Consider the following 25,959-nt stretch of genomic DNA (forward strand, 5'->3'; position numbering starts at 1 on the left):
CTTTAGACTCAGCTGACACACACGTGAATCACTCAGGTCAGCGGGGCCATGGACAAGGGACAGTACTACGATTACACGATTACACGCAAATATGACCAATGTTATGGTCATGTGATCGAAAGCCTGCGTGTACGAGGACACAGTGTGTAGGAAAGTGGCGGTTCAAGACCGGAGAGCGTCGAGACCGGGACTGTTAGTCGGCCATGAAGTCGGTCCTGGTTGAGTCCTCATGTGTTGATGTACAAGTCCAGAAAGAGAGACAGTAGAGTTTTGTACGGTGATGTACAGAGTGACATTTTAGTTGTTGATGTGTTTGATGCCTATAGGCTGTTACCTACTTATTCACTCATTATTAAAGTACCCGATATTGTGGAGCTCTTGTTGTCGAGTTCTTGATGTGTTGATGTGTTGTGATGTGTTTAGCAGTGTTTACAGAAGGCCGGATTAGGAGAGAGAGAACGTAACACTGGTGTCTTGAAGTGGGATTTCCTATGGCTTCTGTAAAACTGCTAGATGAACTGAATCTGAAAGAACTGAAACAAGAGCTGAAATGGCGAGGACTGAAGTACTACGAAAGGAACAACGAAACTCTTAAAGAACGTCTCCGGCAAGCCCTAGTGGATGAAGAGGAAGATCCGAACACGTTCCTCTTTGAACTCGAACCTGATGTGGTAGAGCTCTTGATCACATTTAAAAAACAGATGTTGGCTGGCTTTCAGAATGTGATCAACGGTGACTCGCAGAAAGAGACAGATGAAGAAACCAAAGAAGAGACCGAGACCAATAGCTCAACCAACGCTTTCGCTGCAGAAATGAGTGCCTCCATCAGCCAGACAGAACATGACAACGTTGTGTCTTTCCCCAAGCTCGTAGCTGAGGACATTAAAGACATCTGTCAATCTGCCAGTGTTGATGGGAGGAACTCGAATCCTGGTGGCTGCACCCAGATGTTTTGCAAAAACTTTGTGTGTCGAGCTTTGCAGGGAGAACGCCAACTCCAAGGAACCCATCGGCAAGGTCTGCACCCAGCAGACGTTTGTCCAGCTGACGAGACCAGAGTGAGAAGCCCTGGTGATGGTCATGTAAGTGAACTGGAGCCTGATGCTGAAGATGAGGAACTTTCGCAAGTGGAGTGCTGCCAACTTGCTCCACTAGTTTGCCCTCCGGACAAGCCTGAAGATGATGTGTGCCACAATTTCCCCTACTGTGAACCTGAAATCCAACCCCCAAGTCTTTCTCTTCAAAGCCCTATGAAGAAACCTGTTAGACCAACGATCTTGGTGACCCTTGTTCTGACATCCTATCCCTCCCCAAGTGTTAAGTGGCTGCTCTCGGTAGTGAGCGACTGAAGAAGGCGACGTTTGCTGAATCCAAAGTGGATGGCGATGCAACCACGACGTCTGTGCAACCAGGTGAAGGTCAACTGGAGCAGAAGGAGAAAGAGACATACGCAGTATACAACGCAGATGGCTTCATGGAGATGGCAATATAGGCCTATTGTCGCCCCCACCGATAGACCCCCACCTGCATCGATTCATCTCCACTGCCCATGTCGTGAGATAGATTTTGTCCGGGACGGACAAATCTGAGAAGGGGGCAGTGTTATGACCCTATTGGAGGCGCAAAAGGGTTAACTTTAGACTCAGCTGACACACACGTGAATCACTCAGGTCAGCGGGGCCATGGACAAGGGACAGTACTACGATTACATGATTACACGCAAATATGACCAATGTTATGGTCATGTGATCGAAAGCCTGCGTGTACGAGGACAAAGTGTGTAGGAAAGTGGCGGTTCAAGACCGGAGAGCGTCGAGACCGGGACTGTTAGTCTGCCATGAAGTCGGTCCTGGTTGAGTCCTCATGTGTTGATGTACAAGTCCAGAAAGAGAGACAGTAGAGTTTTGTACGGTGATGTACAGAGTGACATTTTAGTTGTTGATGTGTTTGATGCCAATAGGCTGTTACCTACTTATTCACTCATTATTAAAGTACCCGATATTGTGGAGGTCTTGTTGTCAAGTTCTTGATGTGTTGATGTATTGTGATGTGTTTAGCAGTGTTTACAGAAGGCCTGATTAGGGGAGAAAATCGTAACAGTATGTATATATATAAATATATCCTGTACTCTTAAGCGAGCAATTCTTGTATGTATGTATATATATATATATATATATCCTATACTCTTAAGCGAGCAATTCTTGTATGTATGTATATATATATATATATATATATATATATATCCTATACTCTTAAGCGAGCAATTCTTGTATGTATGTATATATATATATATATATATATATATATATATATATATATATATATATATATATATATATATATATATCCTATACTCTTAAGCGAGCAATTCTTGTATGTATGTATATATATATATATCCTATACTCTTAAGCGAGCAATTCTTGTATGTATGTACATATATATCCTATACTCTTAAGCGAGCAATTCTTGTATGTATGTATATATATATATATATATATATATATCCTATACTCTTAAGCGAGCAATTCTTGTATGTATGTATATATATATATATCCTATACTCTTAAGCGAGCAATTCTTGTATGTATGTATATATATATATATATATCCTATACTCTTAAGCGAGCAATTCTTGTATGTATGTATATATATATATATATATCCTATACTCTTAAGCGAGCAATTCTTGTATGTATGTATATATATATATATATATATATATCCTATACTCTTAAGCGAGCAATTCTTGTATGTATGTATATATATATATATATATATATATATATATATATATATATATATATATATATATATATATATATATATATATATATATATATATATATATATATATATATATATATATATATATATATATATATATATATATCCTATACTCTTAAGCGAGCAATTCTTGTATGTATGTATATATATATATATCCTATACTCTTAAGCGAGCAATTCTTGTATGTATGTACATATATATCCTATACTCTTAAGCGAGCAATTCTTGTATGTATGTATATATATATATATATATCCTATACTCTTAAGCGAGCAATTCTTGTATGTATGTATATATATATATATCCTATACTCTTAAGCGAGCAATTCTTGTATGTATGTATATATATATATATATCCTATACTCTTAAGCGAGCAATTCTTGTATGTATGTATATATATATATATATATATATCCTATACTCTTAAGCGAGCAATTCTTGTATGTATGTATGTATATATATATAAATATCCTATACTCTTAAGCGAGCAATTCTTGTATGTATGTATATATATATATATATCCTATACTCTTAAGCGAGCAATTCTTGTATGTATGTATATATATATATATATATCCTATACTCTTAAGCGAGCAATTCTTGTATGTATGTATGTATATATATATATATATATATATATATATATATATATATATATATAAATTTTATTTCAAAAACGGTTCTAACGATTTTCTTTAAAATTTCAAGGTATGTGCATATTAGTGAGAAAAAAATTCTCAACTCATTGGCCACATCGGGAAAACTCGAGGTTGACCGTTATATCGGTTAGAAAATGCCTCATTATCGAAAAATTAATTTTGGCTAGAATGTTTTATGAATGAAAATTTTCCATGACGTAAACAGGAAAAACGCTGCTTACGTCACTAGGCTTACCGCAGTATACTAAAATATTTCTTTGCAAACAAGAACAAGTTTTAAAGAATCAATAGACCTTATTAAACATTTGCGCACCATCTTACTGTAGATTGATTTATTATAGAACAATGAAAGAAAAGTATTGAAATTAAATGTGCCGATATATGATTAGTTATTGTGTTTTAAGTGCTTAATAAGTTGTTTACACTTTAATTGTGTAGAGCGGTGTAGATACCTTTTACTTTGTTGTTTATTTTGCTGGTGACCTCCAGCTGTCTCGTTCTGAGGTTGCATGCAACCATGTGCTCTCTTCTATGTCAGCTAAGTCAAGTTTGCGCCTAAACTGGTCTTTTAAGCGTTTCGGTGTTACGTCGACCACTTTTTAGCTCACCAAAAAAAGACTGCCTTTGGCATACGTTTGTCTGAAATTCGTCTCCCATACAGGATACTGCTCTGTCCAGCGTAACTGTCGGACTTAAAGAATTCCATCTATACAAAGGAGCGGATACACATTTGAGACCAAAGAAAATCTGCTGCCGAGAACAGACGCAGACGCTCAAAGAAAATCTTAATCGAGCACCGCGGACAATGGTTATCCTTGCCCTGTATGTGGCAAAATATGTAGGTCACAGCTGCAATCCTCATTAATTTTTGGACTCGAAGACAAGCCTTATTATTATTTTGCTGGTGAATTATTACCATGTGTTCATGCTTCGGTGTCTACTTTCTCGTACCAAAACAAAGGAAATGGTCATAACACAGCTTCTCTACGCCTTACTTGCTCACACTAAACATGATATCTAGCGGTCAACGAGTTTGCGTACGCTGCAGCCTCTTTTGATTTAATTATAAACCTCGGTAAAAAGCTTGGAATTAGGGCGTGTTGACGGAAGGCCCAGGAGAGATCTGAATGGAGAGATCTGTAAAAGCAGGCCATATCCTTCCACGGGCTGTAGCACCACTGGAATGGATGGATGGATGACCAAAGCCGGTATGAACTTCTTATAGTCCGAGAGTCAGGCTGGGCAGGGCACGTATCCCGTATGGGGGACGAACATATTTTTCGGCGTAACAGAGGTGCCCCGCGGAAACGTTTCTTTAGAAAACTAATGCAATGAATTAAGTCTATTAAGAAAAAATTTGCCAAATCTGAATGGAGAGATCTGTAAGAGCAGGCCATATCCCTCCACGGGCTGTAGCACCACTGGGATGGATGGATGGATGACAAAAGCCGTTATGAACTTCTTATAGTCCGAGAGTCAGGCTGGGCAGGGCACGTATCCCGTATGGGGGACGAACATATTTTTCGGCGTAACAGAGGTGCCCCACGGAAACGTTTCTTTAGAAAACTAATGCAATGAATTAAGTCTATTAAGAAAAAATTTGCCAAATCTGAATGGAGAGATCTGTAAAAGCAGGCCATATCCCTCCACGGGCTGTAGCACCACTGGGATGGATGGATGGATGACAAAAGCCGTTATGAACTTCTTATAGTCCGAGAGTCAGGCTGGGCAGGGCACGTATCCCGTATGGGGGACGAACATATTTTTCGGCGTAACAGAGGTGCCCCACGGAAACGTTTCTTTAGAAAACTAACGCAATGATTTAAGTCTATTAAGAAAAAAATTGCCATTTTACTTTGTCACAAAGTGCCTGTTTTACCCTATAACGTAGAGATTTGCGTAACTTGATGTTTCGTACTAAAGCCATAATGAACATATACTAATTCCATAATTAAATGTCTGAACGTAACCATCTGAGAAGAAACACTGCAAAGACTTTCTTCCAAGCCAATAATAGTAGACCTACAATAGTTTTACGCAAAAGATGGATTGTAAAACTATAAGACGGATGTGAGATGTGGTTGGTCTAGACTATAGGAGGACTTAAGAGACTTTATATTTAATCGCCATGTGCAATTACATTTAGAACTAACAGAACACTAAAGCAACTCTTCAGATTAGTAGCCTTTATCTGATCGTTCATTTTCTAATTACAACAACAGCCCAATAGTTTTACGCGAAAGAAGCAATGTAAAACGTTAAGACGTGAGCTGTGGTTTTCTATAGGCCTAAAGTAGGGGGGGACTTTCTATTCTAATCGCCATGTACAATTACATTGAGAACTGACAGAACGAAAAAGCAACTCTTCGGATTGATAGTCTTTACCCGATCGTTCATTTTCGTAATTACAACAATATTCCCAAAATGACTTCGGGTATATATCCTTCCTTAACAAATTATTCATCCGAGCGAGGCTCGGTCACCTGATCTATAAACGCTGTAAAGACTCTTCTGACCTGAGTACTTTCCAGACACACTATTTATAAAGGCTACAATAAAAAAAAAAAAAAGCCTGAAGTCACTGTCTTTGTGTTTTCAAAAATGTTGATGAACACATCGTCTGTTATTACTTCCTTTCGATGAGTGCTTTCCTATGAGTCTGGAATTGGTGTGGTACTATAAATAGGAATAATATTTGTTATGAGGAATATTTTATAAATAAAAAAACTTTCAGAAACATCCCTATTTTAGACATTTGAGTTCTAGATAGTTTTTGTACTGAGCTATTGAAAAAAAAATCATAATATTTTTAAATGCGTAAAATTAGTTTTTAAAATGGCGATATATTTAGACAAATACTTACCACGCTCTCTGAATGGAAAGAAAAGAAATATTAAGAACACGTGTGTGTCTAGGAGTAAGGTAAAAACAACAAACAAGTATAGGTCTACAGTATATTGTCTGCCCACCCCAATTTATCTTTAGACCATTACCTTCATGCGCTCAACTTTACAATTTGTTCACTCATCTGTCAAGTACCTACTGTCGCGTAAATAACGCCTACTGCTCTTTCCTTTAATCTTTGCATTCAAAAAAGGGACTTTATTAGTGATGTGGCAGGTCTGCAGCAGTAGGGCCTACTGACCTCTGAATCTTTGTATGCATGTTTAGTCGCTTAATTTCCAAGCTTATGTATTTTTTTCTTTTTTTTTTTTTTTATTCAATTTTTCCCTTTATACTGCGAGATAGTGGTACTTACGCTACTGCGAGATAGTGGTACTTACGCTACTGCGAGATAGTGGTACTTACGCTACTGCGATGACAATGATAATTGCGGATTTCGCTGTGTTTAGTCCATAAAGAGTAAATATGGGCGATTAAAATTCAACGTCTTGTCGGTCAAAATAGGTCTAAACCAGTTTAGTAGGTGACGCTCAGTGGCTGAGTAATTAAGCGCTTGGCTTCCGAACCTGGGCTACTTGGTTCGAATCTTGGTGAAGACTGGGATTTTGAATTTCGGGATTTTTTAGCACGCCCCTGTCGACCCAATTAAAGGCGGTTGGTCGTTGTGCTAGCCATATGGCACCCTGGTCAACCGTTCCTTATTGAAACATATGTCTTTACATAGTATAGTAGGTAATTGGGTTGTAATTTGATGCCAATAATAGTCAAGTGTACTTTACAGCCCATCTACCTCTCAGTGCAGCATTGTTCCGTGTTTAATTGATATCTTCATCTATATTACGTTTAAGAGACATGCATTTATTTAGTAGTACTAGTAAAACAATAGTCTGTGACCTGTCTATCACTACTGGTAAAATCACACATATATAGGTATGTGGGTAGAAAACAATATCAATCTTACTTCAGGAAACATTAGACATTACACAAGTTCTTTAATGTGTTTAAACAGTTATTTCTAACTTACTTTTAGGAGGGACTTGCTTTTTGTTCACTTCTTCGCAGTAGTTTTGTAATACATATTGAATATTGATTTTGCAGTTAGTACTTTGTGCATTTCTTACATTTCTGGTTAATTTATGAAAGAACTATTCAGTGACCTGTGTTGTGTCTCGAGATTTAGTCTTCCCACTCTTAGAATTGAATTGACTTTCGGACAATCTTTGCCCGGGTTCAATGTTTTCTATATGTTTAATGACTTCACCGTCCTGTACTGACTGGTCTGCTGCTAGATCTAGATCTTAATTCTTTCTGGCTACGGCTAGAGCATTTCGATGATCTAGGTCAAGTAAATACGTTTCCAAGTTATGTACTCGCCGTTGCAGTTGAAACAGACAACATACTGATAAAACAACAACTGTCAGTAACAGAACTAAGACTAGATGAAACAATAATTTGACTGATGCAGAGTGGACAAATGACCGATCCTGGACATCCGTAGTTTTCTCCACCAAGTCTTGCTCTTTTTTGTCTGCAAACATTTCTTCGTGGATTGAAAGGATTAACGAAATTAGTCTTCCTTTCTTATTGTCAGTGACTGGCGATATAAACTGATATTACAAAACCAATACGTTTGTTCAAAAGAGAGCTTGAAAACAAATCTTGATGTCAGAGTGTCAGCTTGAGAATACCATTCTACTTTCAAAGACGGCCGCAATATCTTGTGCATCTATTTAGCCAAATTGTAACGCTGGATATATTTTGATACATTTTGAGTTCTGTTGATTAAACAATGACACAGCGTTTATCAAATTGCATTATTATATTGCATCATGATAATGATAATGAAATCGACCTGCGTATCGCCAAGGCCAGTGCATCCTATGGCAGACTGTCTAAAAATGTCTGGAACAGACGAGGTATCACCACAAATACAAAGCTATGGAGCTATAGAGCTGTCATCCTACCTACATTGCTCTATGTCTCAGAAACGTGGACAGTGTACAGAAAACATGCAAAGAAACTGAACCACTTCCACATGACATGTCTAAGAAAAAATACTGAATGTCAAGACCAAATACCAGACACTGAAGTCCTTCGAAGAGTGGGTCAGCAAAGCATCCAGACAATCCTGATGCAGTCAGCTGCGATGGGCAGGACACGTCTGCAGAATGGAAGACCGCCGCATCCCTAAACGACTCTTGTAAGCGAAGGAAAGCGTTCGCAAGGCGGTCAAAGAAAACGATTCAGGGACGCCTTTAAAGCTTCTCTGAAGGCGTTCAGCATAGACCCAGCCACCTGGGAGACAGAGGCACATGACAGAGCATCATGGCGACGCGGTGTGAAAACTGGCGCACAGGTTGCTCAGGAAAAGAGAACAACGCTAGCAGAAGAAAAACGCCAGAGAAGAAAAGCAAGGCCAAAGACACTAGCTCCAGCTGGAATAACTGGCCAGTGTGCAACCGAACATTCCGGGCTCTCATAGGTCTTACCAGCCACACGAGGAGGCATAAAACCTCAGTGCAAAGCTTTCAGCCCCCTGGATGACAAAGTGGTCATCATCGAACCACGATGGAAGAACTATATATACATCATTTTAATAATAATATTTTAAATACATTTTCTTTTGTTATAAATGTTTAGGATGTTCCATCAAACTATCCAACCAGATTATTACATTCACCTGCACAACTGTGAGGGATGGAAGCGGGCAGGATTTGATTGATTTGTTGATTTGAGGCACATCGGCACAATTTAGGCCATGTCGTGCCTGCAGTCCCCTAAGGACTACTCTCTCTCTAAACAACAAGGGCCAGATTCTATACAGTAATATAATTAAAATTAAGGTCTATTCACAGTTAAAATAGTAAAGGTAGTAAAAATTTAAATATTTGGTAAAAATCTAATGTAAATAGTGCATGTTCACAAATTCAGAAATCAGATCTTCGTAGATAGCCCCACTTCCCGAATAAGGCAGGATTTGAACCCGGGACCCTAGAGACGACAGTCCAGAGAACATACCACATGACCCTTGACTGTATTAGACGACATATCCCTGAGCTATCAATGGAAGCCATTCAATTTATGTTTAAAATAATCTCTTCTTTAAATATTGAGCTTCTTATAAAAAAAAAAAAAAGTTTTTTTTATTATTTTAATTTTCTTAATAAAATGTACATAAAAGGTAGAAACGATATAGGTCGCTGAATTCATTAGAGCTTTATCTGTTTAAAATGTATGCTTTAAAAAAAAGTAAGAAATAGAAAAGTTACCTTAAAAATTGTGTTGCTTAAATTAGTTGATCGACTATGCGTCTCGACTATACTATCCATGGACAGTACGCTACACATTAAATACATCAACCCAACGAAACTGAAAGGAAAAAAAATACCAGATCTACGGTAGTCCATTTCCTTGATTAGCTATATACTCTGCTATGAGACACACTGTCTGTACACAGAGTCAAGGATGTTACACACTGTGTGCTCCTTAAGTTATTATATAAGATAGTGTATCGCTCCTGTGATCTCTAATTATAGATAATGCCTGGCTCTAATCATTCAATACCTGATCCCTAAAGTCAAGTGTAGATGTACATAACATTCTAAATTAGGGGTGCACCGGATAGTCCCTCCGGCTCCGGCTTCTGCCGAATATCCGGCATTTTTTACTATCCGGTGCTATTCGGCTCCGGTCGGATATCACTACCGGATAGTAAACCGGATTGTAAAAAATACACCTATTTAATATGCATAAAGTGGACCTCGTTCCATTACTGTCTGTTATAGAATGTATTAATGCTTATATGAAAACAAAATAATGTGCTTAAAAATAGAGCCATTATGAATATGCACCAAACTTCGTTTATTATAAAGACAAGGCGTGTTAATAACTTAATATAAATAGAGATGAAACTTTACATCATAAATGCGCTTTACATACAGAGCAGCAATGGCTGGCACTTTTTCAATTTGTCTTGACCTTTGAGTAAGTTAGTTAACATGTTAAAATGCTACATTCCTTGACTACGTCATGCTGACCAGACGTCTGTCTAGCTGTGCGGGTATATCTCCAGAGGTAGAGATGAACAACTCCCACCCCCTTTTATTTGTTTAGTCCATCACATTGAGTTTTTTATGTGTGGGTAACCACAAGTTAAATACGATGGACGTAGGTTTAATGTCAGCGTATTGACACTCTCTAGTGGTCACACCTTTCGAGGGAACTGAGTTTGTTTACTTAGTAGTTAATCTTTATTAGGGGGGGGGGGCTGGACTACAAGAGCCACACCTCTAGTGTAACCAGGTATATTTCTAGATGAACAACTTCCTTCCCCTTTTATTTGTTTAGCCCATCACATTGAGTTCATTGATTGACAGGTGACCCCAAGTCAGATACGATGGACGTAAGCACTCTCTAGAGGTCACACGAGGGAACTAGGTTTGTTATTGGGGGGGGGGGGACTAGACTTTACATTATAAATTCGTATTACATACGTAGCAGCGATGTCTGGCACATTTTAAAAGCTTGTCTTGACCTTTGAGTGGTCTTGTAAACACGTAATATTCCTTAACTACCTCACGCTGATAATCTGTCTAGATGTGCGAGTATATCTCCAGAGGTAGAGATGAGCACCCCCACCTCCTTTTGTTTGTTTAGTCCATAACATTGAGTTCACGGATAGGCAGCTGACCACATTAAGCCAGATGTCAACGTGTTGACACTTTCTAGAGGTCACATCTTATGAGGTAACTGAGTTTGTTTACTTGGAGTAGAATTTTTATTAGGGGCGGGACTACAAGCCAAATCTCTATAAGGTTAATCTGGTATGAGTTTGTTTATTATGGGATAGGTTGTCAATCAAGGGTCTGGTCCACAAACCAAATTGTTAAGACATATTGACACTGTCTAGAGGTCACTAGATGATGACACTAAGTTTGTTTACTTGGAGAGAAATGTCAATTAGGGCGCTGAACTACAGGACACATCCCTACAAGTATTTTGTTACACACAAAAGTGGCTTGCAAGGGCATTTAGTAAATTAAACAGTAATAATAATGGCTGATAAAAAGTCATCACTTATATGGCGTTACTTTAATGTCAAAACAATGGACTACTCTAAAGCAGTTTGCAATGCGTGTAAAATAGTAATGTCACGTGGTAAACCAGGCAAACCTAAAGACTTCTCAACCACCGCTATGATTAGTCATCTACGCTCGAAACACCCAGACTTATTCAACGGAATGACTGCATTGAAATCAGCATCAAGTAATATCACTGCCTGTGCCAGTACGTCTACGAGCTCCAGTGATTCGTCAAGCCTCACACACAAGCAGCAACCATGGATTAAAGAGGTCTTAGACAAAGCTAAATTGTGGGATATTAATAGTGATAATGCTAAACGCATTCACTTGGCCATAGCAAAGATGATTGCAACTGACATGGAACCTTACCAAGTAGTTAAGAAGCCTGGATTTATTGGACTTTTACAAGTACTGGAGAAAAGATACACTGTGCCTAGTCGCAAATATTTTACAGAACGTGTTATTCCAGATATCTACGACAATATTTCCTCAAAGCTTCGTGAAATGCTATCTGATGCTAAAAGCATCGCTTTCTCAACGGTCACTTGGACAGCTGATAATACCACCGAATCATATTTTGGTTTAACTGCCCATTGGTTGAATGAGTCATTTGACCAAAGCAGCTATGTTTTGCATTGTACAAAATTTAATGGCCAGCATACGGCTGCAAATTTGCAGTACTTAAGATATTTACTAAGCCATTATCTGTATTAGATACAAACCAGAAGCGGTTTGTGGCCTTTAAAACACGAGCCTAATGACAAGTTGATGGTGTCAAATACATGAACACAAACATCTACCCACTATACAACTTAGATTGTACTTAAGAAAGATTTACGCTATAAAACCAAGAGTGAACTTTACCTTTGAAAGATTTACATTAGTTACATATATGTTTATATATTCTGCATGAGTTATCCCACATTTTACTTTACAATACATACGCACACACCATCTCATGTTACAAAGATTAGTTTATGATAAGCATATCTGTAAAAAAAATGCTGTTCATTTTAATTTATCAATCAGTGATAGAGTTTAAAGTAAGAAAGTAAATAACAAAATAATATGAATATAGGTATGTTATATAGAAGATTTGCAATATTTATTATTCATTTTTTTTCCTGGGGAGTTTTTTTAACAGCACCTACCTACCACACTTCCTGTATGCTGGCTGACATGCACAACACTGAACCTTGTATGCATCTAGCATCCCACACACACACATTTTACAAGTACACTAAGCCTTAACCTTAACCCCAAACATTCAGATAGTGCTTATTAAGAACTGTATTGTGACAAGTCAAAAACTCGCTGTCAGAGTCACTCAAATTTATCACAGCTTTAACTATTATTTTTCATTATTTATTTATTTTATTTTAATTATTTCCCCATCCTACCCCTAAATTCTCCACCCGCGCCACCTTTTCCCCTCCAGGCTAGACTTAGTTGACCACCTTGGAGATAGCTAAGGCGCGTCCTTTCATTTATCTGCCCTTGATCGGGGAAAGGTAAACACACAATCTCTTTTGTCTTACCCGCCGGATGTCTGAAGGACGGTCGCGGTTTACACCACCTTGGTTTGAATGCAAGCTAATTCTTCTCCCCCCCCCCTTTCTCTCACGTCTCTCTTTGATCTAAGAGATTACCCTGGTCAACACACCGCGTGATATTCCAAGGTGCGGCTCCCACCTCGAGTCAAATCCACCCACGTGTAAGATAAATCTTAGCCTAGGGCATTTCCTGTGTCCGCCCGCATTTCCCAGGCATATATAAAGTAGATCCAAATCAAATCAGACTCTCTTTCATTCTCATTCTATCGCTGAACAATCGAGTCTGGACTACTTCATACATTCTTTCTCCTAGAGGAATACCTGGTGGTAAGCCGAACTTAATCACAAGTTCCATCTTAATTACTTTGTGCTATTTCCATTAGATATTATCATGTGTATTCATTTAGTTCATTTATATTTAATTAGTGCATTGTGTATTTCTCACTGGCGTAAGTAGAAAACATAAACATGTCCTACGTATTTATTTATGTATTGCATTAATCTATTAATGCTACGTTGCTCAATTGATCGTTGATGCAACCATGTATATATTTGTACATCTTAGTCTATTTCATTTATCTCGGCTGACAACCGTGATAATTTTACTAGCGCACTAATACTGCGTCTAGAAAAGAGATACGAGTTATCTCTCCTGTATTGATTTATCTCCCCTGTAGTCATTTCACTCTAACGAGAGTTGCGCCGCTTGAATGGACACCCACTCCATTCAAGCGCGCCCCATTGTTCTCGACATACGGTCGTATGTAAACAAACCATCTTGGTCACTGACCACCGCCCATTTCACTCCCCCCCCCTTCTTTCTCTATCCACCTGTGTTATTTATGTGAGATTATTACTTTCCCTTTTATGTACATTTTTATATTACTATTATCAGCCATCTATTTTCTCAATCCCATATGTCATCATCTCCCTATTGTGCTCTAAAGCAATTTCACCAATCTGACGAATGCACCTCAGTCGAGGGCATCGATAAGATGTATGAGAGACATGTCCTAACTTGTCTTTATTTATCCGCAGCCTCCCTCAGGTGTCTGCCTATTGCCTATTTAGGTGCTTAGTGCTATTCAGCACTGTATTTGTTTGATATCAAGAATCACCTACTATCTTTGTGCTTAGTGCTATTCAGCACTGCACTAGCTCACTGACCTGCCTATTTATTTAGTGCTATTCAGCACTGCACTTGCCTACTGAGATCTACTCAACTCTACCACTTGGCGCTATCGGCATTGCCCGCCTATTCGACAGCCCACCTGTCAAGCTATTAGGTGCGACGTCCCTATAGATTCAGATCTGTGTGAGACGTCATAGCTACGCCAACCCTCTGCAACTCACTGGACATATCCTGTCAACTACGCTGCCCACGGCAGATCAGCTCTGCCCGCAGTAACCTTGTGCCCACGGTAGCCGGCCACCCGCCCTACTGTGCCCACTACGGATATTAGATTTTGGGGATTGAGACTGTCCCTCTATCCGCTAGAGCGCCACCTCCAGCTGCAGAACCTCAAGCCAGGACACAGCCAGCTGCGACATCAACAGGACAACCAGCTAAGTCAGAGGACAAAGTGACATACTCTCTTATTAGGTGCAAGAGTGATGATTAAACATAGAATACACTAGAGATAGAAGCAAACCCTCCCCCTTTTTATTCTTATATGTATATTTATGTAAATAAATATTCTTCATTTTTAACTTTTGTATCTATCTTTCATTGCTTTGTCTCGTTGCGTGTCTGCTCCCGATTCATATGCTGATAAGTGGGGGTGTGATAGCATTAAAAATAATCATCCCCTAGACATAAAACGTGCCAAACATACGTCACATTTCCCCACCTGTCACATGTATATATAATTGACCTACCACTATTAGTGAAGTAATATTATTTTATTTATTTTTTTAGAACTATACAACTAACCCACACTGAAACTTGCACATCTTGCAAGATATTTCATTTATACATATATAGGCCTATATTTTTTTTTTTTTTTTTTTTTTGAGATCCATGAAATACACCATTTATAATACACCCTAACCATAACTCACACAAGCTTTAATGATGATTTGATCAAGGTTTATTCTTTTTAAAAATTGGTTGTGAAAAACTGCTGGATTCAGGATTTGTACTTGAGCCCCTTAGATAGACATTTGATTGAGAGACAAACGATTTAATCACTAAGCCACACATCTATGTGAGATATGACAGAAAAATAAAAGAAGAGGTTGAATGAATAACTTGATAATGAACAGGGTATTGATAAGAAGCTCTTACATTTATTTAAGACTAGACATGTGTTACCCGCGACCCGTGGGTCTTTATTTGTGCATTACTGTCGATATAGTCACTGAGAGTGTTTTGTAAACAATTAAACGAAATAATAATGTAATAAGTAAAGCGAATGTGTCAATGTAAAAATAATGTGAATGAAGCTATCAAATCAAAATAGCTAAATTGCTTAAATCCATTTTTTCAAATTAAAACATTTGCTTGTAGGCCTTCATATATTTGATTAAAATTTGAGATGAATAGACTTAATTTTGTATGTTCATGTGTTTAAGTATAAAGTAGACCTTGAGGTAGACATAGATCTAAATCTACACTTATCTAGAGTTAAAAATTGGCTTTTATAGAGTTCATTCTGTGTTGCGCATGCATGACCTTTTTTCATGAATGAATATAGGCTTATCTCAACACGGCTACGCAACTATAGCGAACAGTGAGCGAATGTATTTAAAATGCTTTAGAAAAACAAATTTGAATGTTAAATTGACTAAAATATCAAATGAATGGACAATAATTAGTATGTTTATGTGTTAAAGCACAAAACTATCTTTGCGAAAAGAAGTTTTATCATCTTAGAGTTCAATAAGAGTTTTAGACCTAGACCTAGGAATAGACTCAGTAGAGAGATGTGTTAATGTGTAACCAATTGGTATTGTCTAATGCAGGGGTGGGCAAATTACGACCCGCGGGCCACATGCGGCCCGCCGGAGTGTTTTAGACGGCCCGCCGACACCTACAGAAGTCAGGTGTGCCCACTGTATATACTTATAAAAAATGCAAATATATTAAAATAATATAAATATAAATGATTAAGACTGTCATTATAAAAAGTTTCAAGCAAACGAAGACTATGCTTATTAGCTATACATCAATACACTCAATTGAAGACACAATCTCTGATCAATATTTATTCAATGCTATGAAGAACTGTGTTGAATGTTTGGTATTCTTGGAACAAGATGGCAAGGGTGACAACTGGTGGAGCTCGATCTTTGACTGAGTAAAATGGTGTTTTTTTTTAATACTTCAACCATAATCTATAAAAAGGAAAGTTTGCACAAAGATTCATAAAATTTTAAGATCATAGTGTTCAATCCATGAAACTTATTAGGGCCAAAGCATACTAACCACAAGTAGTTCCGATTATGAACAAACTAATTAATATGTCCACATGGGCAAGGTAAACGAGAACATTGTTCTGTTACTTGAAGGACATTGACTGTGACTTAGTTACCAATATTTCTAATGAAGAGTGGAAGGCAGATTTCATGTTTCATAATTGCCATTGAATGAGCCTCTTGCATATGAAATGTAAATGGATGTTAAATCTTTTCAAACAAGGCCTTCCCTTTTCTACAAGCAAGCAAAAATAAAATAGGTTTTTTTCATTTTCTTTTGCTGAAAGGTGAAATTATTTCTAGCGAAATGATTAAAAGTACAACACTTATTTAGATCCCTTAATTTTGAAATTTATAAAAGCAAATTTTAAGATGTCAAGAACCGGTTTTCAATACCATTAGCTCACCGTTTACCGCAGAGGACATAACTCCGAGCAAAGAGAAGCTCCAGTCAGTACTTCCACAGGAGTCTTTATGAGTGCCAGAATCTGTATGTCAACACTTTAAAAAATGTGCTGCTGTTCACACTATTTGTGTACACAAACATCTGTTCTTCTTCTTCTTCTTTGTTCTCATTTTACATGTTGGAGAGTTCAGATCAGTAATCCTATATCTAAGATGAACCGCGCAATGTTTTCCAGATCAGGCAGTTCTCCGAATAGTTTTGGTCCTATAGGAGGGCTTTAGGTCCAGAGTCCTGTTTGGGTCTCAGATTTAGTATGCACCATTGAAGGATATGGTCTGCATTCTCTGGTGATGCTCCAAAAGGGCAAGTTTCGCTCGTCCCGATATTTAACTTCCGGAACATATATTGTCTCATCCAGTGAACAAGCATTATATCTTAAGTGGGGGGAAACTAAACAAGTATAATTACTGGTCGATTTTGACTGACTGTAATTTGACAGCAGTCACAAGGGTAACAACTAGTAAGCTAGTTCCACAGTTCCGGAACATTATGCACGAGTGTAAAAAAGTAAAATACTGCACATTCAGTACAACTATATTTTAGTGGGGTTATTGTAATATAAAAAGACAACAGCAATTAAAACAAATTATTAATTGATTTCAGAAATTGCTAACTCTCCTTGTATTTCCTTAACGTGGATTGTGGAAAAAAAGAAACGTGAATATAATACAGAGTAACTATGAATTAAAAGTTAGCTAGAGTATCTTTTTTTCCTTGTTTAATTTGGAACTTATGAAAACAATAAAATCAAATAGCTCGATTTGCATAAAATGATAACTTAGTTTGAGCTATTGTTCTCAATGAATCTTATTCCAACTCAAACCCCATTTAAAAAAAAAAAGAAATCAATTTATGTAAATCGAACATGATGCATTATTATTATTTTTATTTTTTTTTTACATTTATCAGATTTCTTTTGTGTCAATTACTTGTAGAATATCAACTTGAATTATTGCATTAGGGAGTTTATTGTGTAACAGTTTTGTGTTATTAATGTTTTATATATGTATCACGTCAAAGGTTGTCATGGCCAGGGGTGTCAATGGGGTTAAGCTCCCATTGTCTATAAAGTACTCCTAATGGCATGCGTCTCAAATAGCCTCTGACAACTAAGTCCAGCACCTGGCCTGCTCGTGTGGCTTAAATATTAAGCCTGGCGAAACTGCTCTTACTAACAGGTGAAGGGGTGAAGGCGGATACCTGGCGCCACAAAACCGGGAGCTTCGGGCAGATGGAGCTCGTCAGCCTAGTAAGGCAGTTCATCTAGGAGAGGGGTACTCTGACTTCAAACCCCCGCTGCCTTGCGGTACTGAGGCTTCAGGAGACAACCTCGAGAGAAATCAGGAGTGAAGCCCCTTAGGCGTTGGGAGTATCAGCTACGAAATTCCCTCCGGCAGCTTCTGCAACTGAGTTGGTGCCAAATGTAATGCGATGCGTTCCTTTGGATCACATCAGCAAGGTCGAGAGAGGGATCATGACGCATGGGCCACCCATGACCCCTTTATCCAAGGCCCAGGAATGCGCCCTGGAGAGGAAACTCTGGTGCTGCTGCAAAGCGGCTAAAACAACACGGGAGACAACAGTTACGGGTTATAAGTCCAACTTGATTGGCGTAATGTATGGACGCCACGGGTTGTCTCTGACGGTGGGAGAGGTCTTCGCGCCTCACTGATCAGCTACCGCCCGCCTCAACCTGGGCAGCCCCCAGTCAGTTAGGTGCTGATCCGCCACAGCCTGCCTGCTCTAATGGGTGCTTAGAGCTTAGTTTAAAACGACAAGTAGGCTGGAAACTTGCACCAAGCAACAAAAGAAGAAAAATTAAACTGAAAAAGAAAATCCCTATCATGCGACTGGCCACTTGGAATGTCAGGACAATGTGTCCTGGTCTCACTGATGATCTAAGGCAGATCGACGATGCAAGGAAGACTGCAGTTATAAACAACGAGCTAAAAAGGCTACATATTGACATTGAAGCCCTGCAAGAAACCCGACCATCCGAAAACGGCATGCTCCGCGAGACTGACTACACTTTCTTTTGGAAAGGGAAAGCACAGGATGAGACTCGAATACATGGTGTGGGCTTTGCTGTCAAGAACAGTCTTCTTCCCATGATAGTCCCTCCAGTTGGTGGCTCGGAACGGCTACTAAGCATAAGTATGATGACAGCATCTGGAAAAGTCACTCTAATTAGTGCCTATGCCCCCACACTAAGCTCGCTTCAGGAGGACAAAGACAAGTTCTATGAAGACTTCAAAGAAGTCATTGCAAACATTCCTCAAAAAGAACATATGATCCTTCTAGGTGACTTCAATGCCAGAGTAGGATCAGATCACACTTCCTGGCCAGACTGTCTTGGGCTTTTTGGAATCGGAAAGATGAATGAGAACGGACAAAGACTGCTTGAATTCTGCACATACCATAAGCTCTGCATTACCAACACATACTTCAGAACAAAACCACAGCACTGTGTCTCATGGAGGCACCCTAGGTCTGGGCACTGGCACCAGCTGGATATGATACTGACACGAAAAAAGGACATTGGAAATATACTGCTGACACGTAGCTACCAAAGCGCGGATTGTGATACTGATCATACTTTAGTGTACTGCCGGACAAGACTGCTGCCAACTAAGATCCACACTTTACAGGGAAAAAGAAAATCACGCCTGAATACTACTAGCACAAAAAATCCTGATCTTTGCACCGAATTTGAGAACAAATTAGAGGAAGCTTTTAAAAACTTCTCTGTGACTGAGGTAGAAAAAAGCTGGACGTTTATGCGTGATACAATCTACCAAACATCATCACTGGTCTTTGGAAACAAAACCAAGAAAAGCGAAGACTGGTTTGAAGCTAGTCTACCAGAAATGGAAACTGCCACTACGAACAAGAGAGCAGCCATGCTAATCTACAAGAAGGATCCCACCCCAAGCAACTTAAAAAGGCTCAGAGCTGCACGTAACAATGCCCAAAGAGTAGCGAGACAATGTGCTAACAAATACTGGCAGGAGCTATGCGAAGATATTCAATCTTGTGTCGACTGTGGTAACATAAGAGGACTATATGAGGGCATGAGAAAAGCCTTTGGATCTCTCACCAGCAATTGTGCTCCGCTCAAGTCAAAAGATGGCTCAATCATCAGCGATCGTGCGCTGCAAATGGAACGATGGGTAGAACACTATACAGAACTCTACCAGATTGAAAACGCCATCTCACCAAATGCTGTTTCCAACTTCCCATCACTTCCAGTTTTGACGGAATTAGACGAAACGCCCTCAGTAAAGGAGCTGAACATTGCCATTGACATGCTTGCACATGGGAAAATCTGTGTGATTAGCATTCTCAATACTGGTATGCTATTATCCTATCACTTGGCTGAACCAGTTAGAAAGGGGTAGGGAAAGAAAGAACAGGCTATTATGGTATTCACTTTTTAAATGCAATTTGAAAAAAAAAAAAAAGGGAATGACTTGAATTTGAACCTGTGGGCTAAATCTGATGCAGAAACCACTCTGCTAGCAAAGAGTCTATGATCATGTATGATTGTATAGTTATCTATTATTTCTATTTCATGTTTGGGTTCACAAAGCCTCAGACAAAAATCTATAAAGGGGACTAATTCAGCTTATACAGCCAGTTCAGTCAAATACAATTTTTTCCCTTGTTTGAGATGCATAGTCACATAGAAACCAGGTGAAAGTCTGACAGTTTTGGATGTACAGGAAAATTACGTCAAAAAACATAATTAACTATGTTATTATTGCAAATAATAAAAGCAAGAATAATATATTCTTTATCTGTAAATCAAAACACATATTATATCAAACATTGTCAAAAACCATCAGAGTTTCCATTTAATGATGAATTCACATTAAAAAGATATGCAAATTCTGTTTTTAAAGTATGACATACCAGTATATAACAGATTTTGCTACCTGGAGATATAGAAGATGAATGCATCAGTAATCAGTCAGGATCCTTGGATAATTTTCCCACTTCACCAATCCTGCCTCCTGACATTTTGTGTATATCATTCTGTTCATGAACTGACCCACAGGGTGGAGTCTGCACAAATCTTTCTGAAATAGAAACAAATGAACTTCATTAACTACTATAATATTTCAAACTCAAATTAGATGATATCCAATATCTGGCAAGAAGTATTAAGATGTTGTTATGCAACAATATAACTCAATCTATAAAGTTTATATAATCAACATGGTTGAAAATTGAAATATATATATATATATAGGCCTATTCAAACACATTACAGAAGCAAACACTAACACACCCATTGCTCCAGTGCCCATCAAGTGCTCAGCATGGTTAAATCATGGATTGTTTTCTTTGACATTTACTACTGACTGCAACATAAAAAGTTATGGCATTCTTTAAACATTCTGGTAAACATTGCACAGGTCAAATAGAAACATGCCTAACCCTATACAAGAAATGAAAACAAAGCATGTGGTAAATTTTACAACTTTATACAAGGAAAATTAATTACCTCCTTACATTGTCATGAGGGGAATGGTTTCCTAGTGATAAAGTGCTTTACTTCAGGGGTGGAATGGATGTCATATTCAGCCCTGCCCCTAGCATTATCATATGATCTGGGAACCAGTCCACAAGTAAAATGTGATATGATGTGCATCTATTGGTACCTGACCTCACAATATATAAAGTTATATAATGCAATAAGAACCAGAGTATAAAAACAAAAGTGGAATTCCGTATTGATGTGTATTTATATATGTAGGTTGGCTAACAGGCTATATAAAATCTTAATGGCTTAATGTGTACCACAAAAATGTACAGTACACTCACAGCCTTATTATTTTGAACCCAATACTTCATTACAGGCCTAGTAAAGCATATACTTTAAAATGGAGCAACTAAAAGTTCCTTCTACTGTATACTATAGCTTATATTTATCTATATTCAAAATATATGAAGATACCTCATGAGCAATCTACTTGCTGACAGATTATTTGTGATTGTCATCAAATTAATTTCTAGTAAAACATCTTTATCAACAGTCTTCGATATGAAAACTTGAAAGTATTCTTGTTTCAAGATGCTTTTTAGTTCAAGCACAGACGATTAGCTTCTTTAGAGGGGAATAAAATCTAGAGATTTTATCACCCTTTTAAGTCTTAGCCTAGTCTGTCTTAGATATAGATCTAATCTATATGACAATATGGTTATAATTTAACAGGGCCGGTCCTATAGATTGCGGGGCCCTATGAGAAACAGATAGCGCAGGGCCGATTCTGGGCTGTGATAAGGATAATAAGTGAAACAGATAGCGCAGGGCCGATTCTGGGCTGTGATAAGGATAATAAGTGAAAATTAAGATTTTGTATTAAAAAAAAAAATTTGTCTTTGCATTTTATTCATACTTTACTAAGTACAAAACCACTGTGAAATTAGCTTAAAGAGCCATCTACGTACAGTAGATGATAGTTTTCAACAAAAAGCAGATTTAAACATTCAGATATATATAAGATCTATATAGTAGATTAGGTCTAGACTTAGAATAGATATCTAGATAATCTAGAATGCTAAGAATCTAGAGATATATCTAGATTCTAGATCTCTCTAGTTCTAGGCTTAAGACTAGTTTTATTATAATATAAATTATAAATATACTATATAGGCTACTAGGATCTAGATCTTAGTACGATATAGATCTAATATTATTATTATATCTAGACTCTAGACTTGAGACCTATTAAATTTTAAATCTATATAGATCTAGATCTAGACGACTTAAGCGATTAACATGCATGCGTTATGACTAGATTTACTATTTAGAATAGATTCTAGATCTAGAAATGCATCTGCAGCATAAAATTAGATTTAGTTAAGGACTTACTAGATCTAGATATTAAATCTAGATTCTAAATCTACTACCTTTTAGGGCAGAATAATTAGATTATTAAATCTAGATCTATATCATATGCCATCTAGTATGATCTAGTCACGTAACCGTAAACTAGATCTAATACTTAGACTTAGACTTAGGATTTTGGTGTGTATATTAATATAATAATTATTATACTCATATAGATTTTAGTTCTATTCTAATTAAAATATTTTGAGGTTAAAAACAATTGACCTAGACCTATAATATAAGATATAGATTCTACTAAGACTTTTTTTTTTGTAAACTTAGACTTAAGACTTAGATCTAGATCTAATAAAAATAAAAGATAGTCTACAATTATAATAGTCTAGATTCTAAATCTAGATCTAGAATAGATGTTAGTTTGTTAGTTGTTATTAGAAAATTTAGTAGATATAGAATAACATTTAATATATTGTTAATATCGACTAATCTTTAATTTTTTCATACTATAGGGCGATATCATATAGGCTATAGGCGATAGGTCATTCAGATTAAATAATTCTAGATCTAGTAATAGTCATAGACCTATAATATAGACTGAGACTATAGACTTATTTATAATATGTAGATTATTGTAGATCTAGATCTAGATCTAAATCTAGATATTTACTTTGTAGAGACTAGAGACTAATGTAATAGGCCTACACTCCAGATCTTGACAATCTAGTCTATTCTAGTCTAGAGTTTAGATTGTTTAAATTTACACAAATAAATAAAATCAAACGTTTATTTTGGTTTTAAAATCAGGTAGGCCAATATATTGAGATATGTCTAGATATATTGAGATATGTCTAGCTAAATATGTATATCTAGATCTATATAATAGACTAACGGCTAACCCTATATTGACATTGTTTTTTGTTTTTTTTTTAATGTTCCTTCAGAGTTGCAGATATCTACTTGGTAGTCTAAACCTCAAAGGAGCTTAGGGAAGTGATTGCAGTTGCGGGGTATCAACCAGACGACCATGAAGAGACCATCGAGGCGACTAAACAGTCCATCGTGCATAGGCTACCACATAACCAGGTCCAGGTAGCGTTAGATCTTTATTCACCAATACTCAATACATGTTAGATTTTATTTTTTCTAAATTTTAAAGACTCTATACTCTATAGGCTCTAGGTAATAGAATTAAATAGATATATACAGATCTAGCAATTCTAGATCTATAAACTAGACATATCTAGATTATCACTAGCTAGAATATCTAGAGGTCTTAATACTAATTATTATATTATACATTTTTCTACAATTTGATCTAGGATTCATTCTATATGCTTAGCTAAGGCTTAGGCTTTTTAAAAAGTTCATTGTGTGGATACTGTTATTAGGCTATAGCAACAGTTTTTCTTATACAACATACCATAAACATTTCAGGATTTGTCTTTATTGTAATTTTATTTTGTTTGTATTTTTTTTTTTCTTTTTTTTAGAATGCCAGTTTTCTTTAAGGGCAGCTGACAATAAGAATTGTCTATGTATGCACTACAGATGCTGTTCAATATCTTTTCACAAGGAAGCCTGCTCAAAAAGGTATAGAGAATACATTTTTCTTTAAGATTAATGATCAGTGATCAATAACTTTTCAGTCAACTTATTTTTAAAATTACCATCGAACTCTAATTGCAACAGAATATAGTTGTATTAGTTAAGAGCCTGTGATAAAGTTAATATAAATAAATTGGACAAAATATAATATTGAATGAATTGAAGCCTAGCTAGATTTAGTCTGCCATTGCACTTTTAGCATAGTCAAATACCAGTGCCACATTTGCTGACACCAATTCATAACATTTAATTTAAGGAGAAGATTGAACTCCAAATTTTGAAATACCATTAATTTTTGTTTTGCTTAATAGGCTATAGAAGCAACCAAATTTTTTTAGCACCATTTATCATCAAGGGCTGGAAATTTAACCGTTAAATAGTATGTCCACATAGATAAATGTAAGGTCTTCTGATGTTTAATTGTTAGATTCTTTTTATTATTAATACAGCTTGAAGGTAGTTTTGTTACATGACTATAATATTCTTTTGTTTGTTTGTTCCAGCTGCTGTATGGAAGTCAAAATATGAATTATTGCCACCAGTCTTGAAGTCAGCTTGTAAAGAATGCTACGAATTGAATGAAAATGCTGTCTTGATATCTTGTTTGTGCTGTTATATTTGTCTTTGGTGTTGGTTAATTATTCCATGAATAAAAAATAAAAAAAAGTTAATTGTGTAAGTTTGATTTAAGAATGAATGATCAGAGCATGCAAGTCTTATAAAGTACATTACCAAAAATTGTATTGTTTGCTAGTGTTCAAACCCAAAAATGTAATATAACATGTCCATTACTTTATAAATATGTTGATATTATAGCTAGATGTGAAAGTAGACCTATGTAAAAGGTTAAAAATCTCATACTAAGCCATTGAGCTGCATCTGAACAAAAAAGGGCATTATAAACAAAAAATCACAGTATTGAAAAACATTAAAGATTGTCCCTAATTAAGCCATGATAAAATTTAATGACTGAACCATAGGAGACAGTATTTGCATGATAATACCTAATTGAGCCCTAATAAATATTTCAGTTACTAAACCATTAGGGCCAGCATCGGACCGATAATGGCACAATAAGGGTTATCCCTAATTGAGCCCTAATAAATATTTCAGTTACTAAACCATTGGGGCCAGCATTGGACAGATCACGGCACAATAAGGGTTATCCCTAATTGAACCCTAATAAATATTTCAGTTACTAAACCATTAGAGCTAGCATTGACCGATAATGGGACAATAAGGGTTATCCCTAATTGAGCCATAATAAATATTTCAGTTACTAAACCATTCAGGCCAGAATCGGACCGATAATGGCACAATAAGGGTTATCCCTAATTGAACCCCAATGAAAATCTCAGTTACTAAACTATTGGGGCTAGCATGGGCTTGATTATGGCGCGATTCTGGAAATCCCCAATGAATCCGGAAGTGGGTTTACCCATTCTGGGCCGATATTGGCACAATTAGGGTTGCCCGTATTGGTCCCTAATGGGAACCTAATGACGCCAATGTGCAAACGGTATGCGCACCCATTAGGGCGCCATTTGGGCTATTTAGGGCTGCAATTAGGGCAAAGGGGGATAACCCTAATTAAAACTGATACTGGGCAATAATGGGCATGATTATAGGGATG

General features: G+C 37.1%; 1 protein-coding gene and 1 long non-coding RNA gene across 17 annotated transcripts in view; one reads left to right on the forward strand and one right to left on the reverse strand.

Moving 5' to 3' along the window:
* LOC129924536 (uncharacterized) lies at nucleotides 1-24,997 on the forward strand. Of its 3 annotated transcripts, none has more exons than XR_008776493.1 (4): nucleotides 22,887-22,901; nucleotides 23,663-23,810; nucleotides 24,212-24,311; nucleotides 24,830-24,997. XR_008776493.1 is itself a non-coding variant. In XM_056019780.1 (3 exons), the coding sequence occupies exon 1, from the start codon at nucleotides 492-494 to the stop codon at nucleotides 1,347-1,349; it is 858 nt and encodes a 285-aa protein (XP_055875755.1). In that variant the 5' UTR covers nucleotides 1-491; the 3' UTR covers nucleotides 1,350-2,099; nucleotides 24,212-24,311; nucleotides 24,830-24,997. The 3 variants fall into 3 exon arrangements, 1 of the variants encoding a protein (XP_055875755.1); XR_008776492.1 differs by lacking the exon at nucleotides 22,887-22,901 and adding an exon at nucleotides 23,107-23,525; XM_056019780.1 differs by lacking the exons at nucleotides 22,887-22,901; nucleotides 23,663-23,810 and adding an exon at nucleotides 1-2,099.
* Nucleotides 1-25,959, reverse strand: part of LOC106057667 (uncharacterized) — a 30,596-nt gene that overhangs the window by 3,330 nt on the left and 1,307 nt on the right. For 2 of the 14 annotated variants that reach the window (XR_008776498.1, XR_008776494.1), the window contains exons 2-6: nucleotides 21,375-21,531; nucleotides 21,159-21,231; nucleotides 20,780-20,946; nucleotides 9,620-9,719; nucleotides 7,375-8,125 (exon numbers count right to left, since the gene is read on the reverse strand). This is a non-coding gene — a long non-coding RNA (uncharacterized LOC106057667). Of the gene's footprint in view, nucleotides 1-5,962; nucleotides 6,123-7,374; nucleotides 8,126-9,619; nucleotides 9,720-20,779; nucleotides 20,947-21,158; nucleotides 21,232-21,374; nucleotides 21,532-21,827; nucleotides 22,536-25,959 lie in introns of those variants that run through there. The other 12 variants (XR_008776496.1, XR_008776506.1, XR_008776503.1 and 9 more) reach the window with 12 other exon arrangements.

The sequence above is a fragment of the Biomphalaria glabrata genome, chromosome 2 (assembly GCF_947242115.1).
Source record: "Biomphalaria glabrata chromosome 2, xgBioGlab47.1, whole genome shotgun sequence".
NCBI classification, from domain to species: domain Eukaryota; kingdom Metazoa; phylum Mollusca; class Gastropoda; family Planorbidae; genus Biomphalaria; species Biomphalaria glabrata.

Coding starts and splice junctions, on each gene's coding strand:
- LOC129924536 (XM_056019780.1), top strand. CDS start 492: ATGGCTTCTGTAAAACTGCTAGATGAACTGAATCTGAAAGAACTGAAA.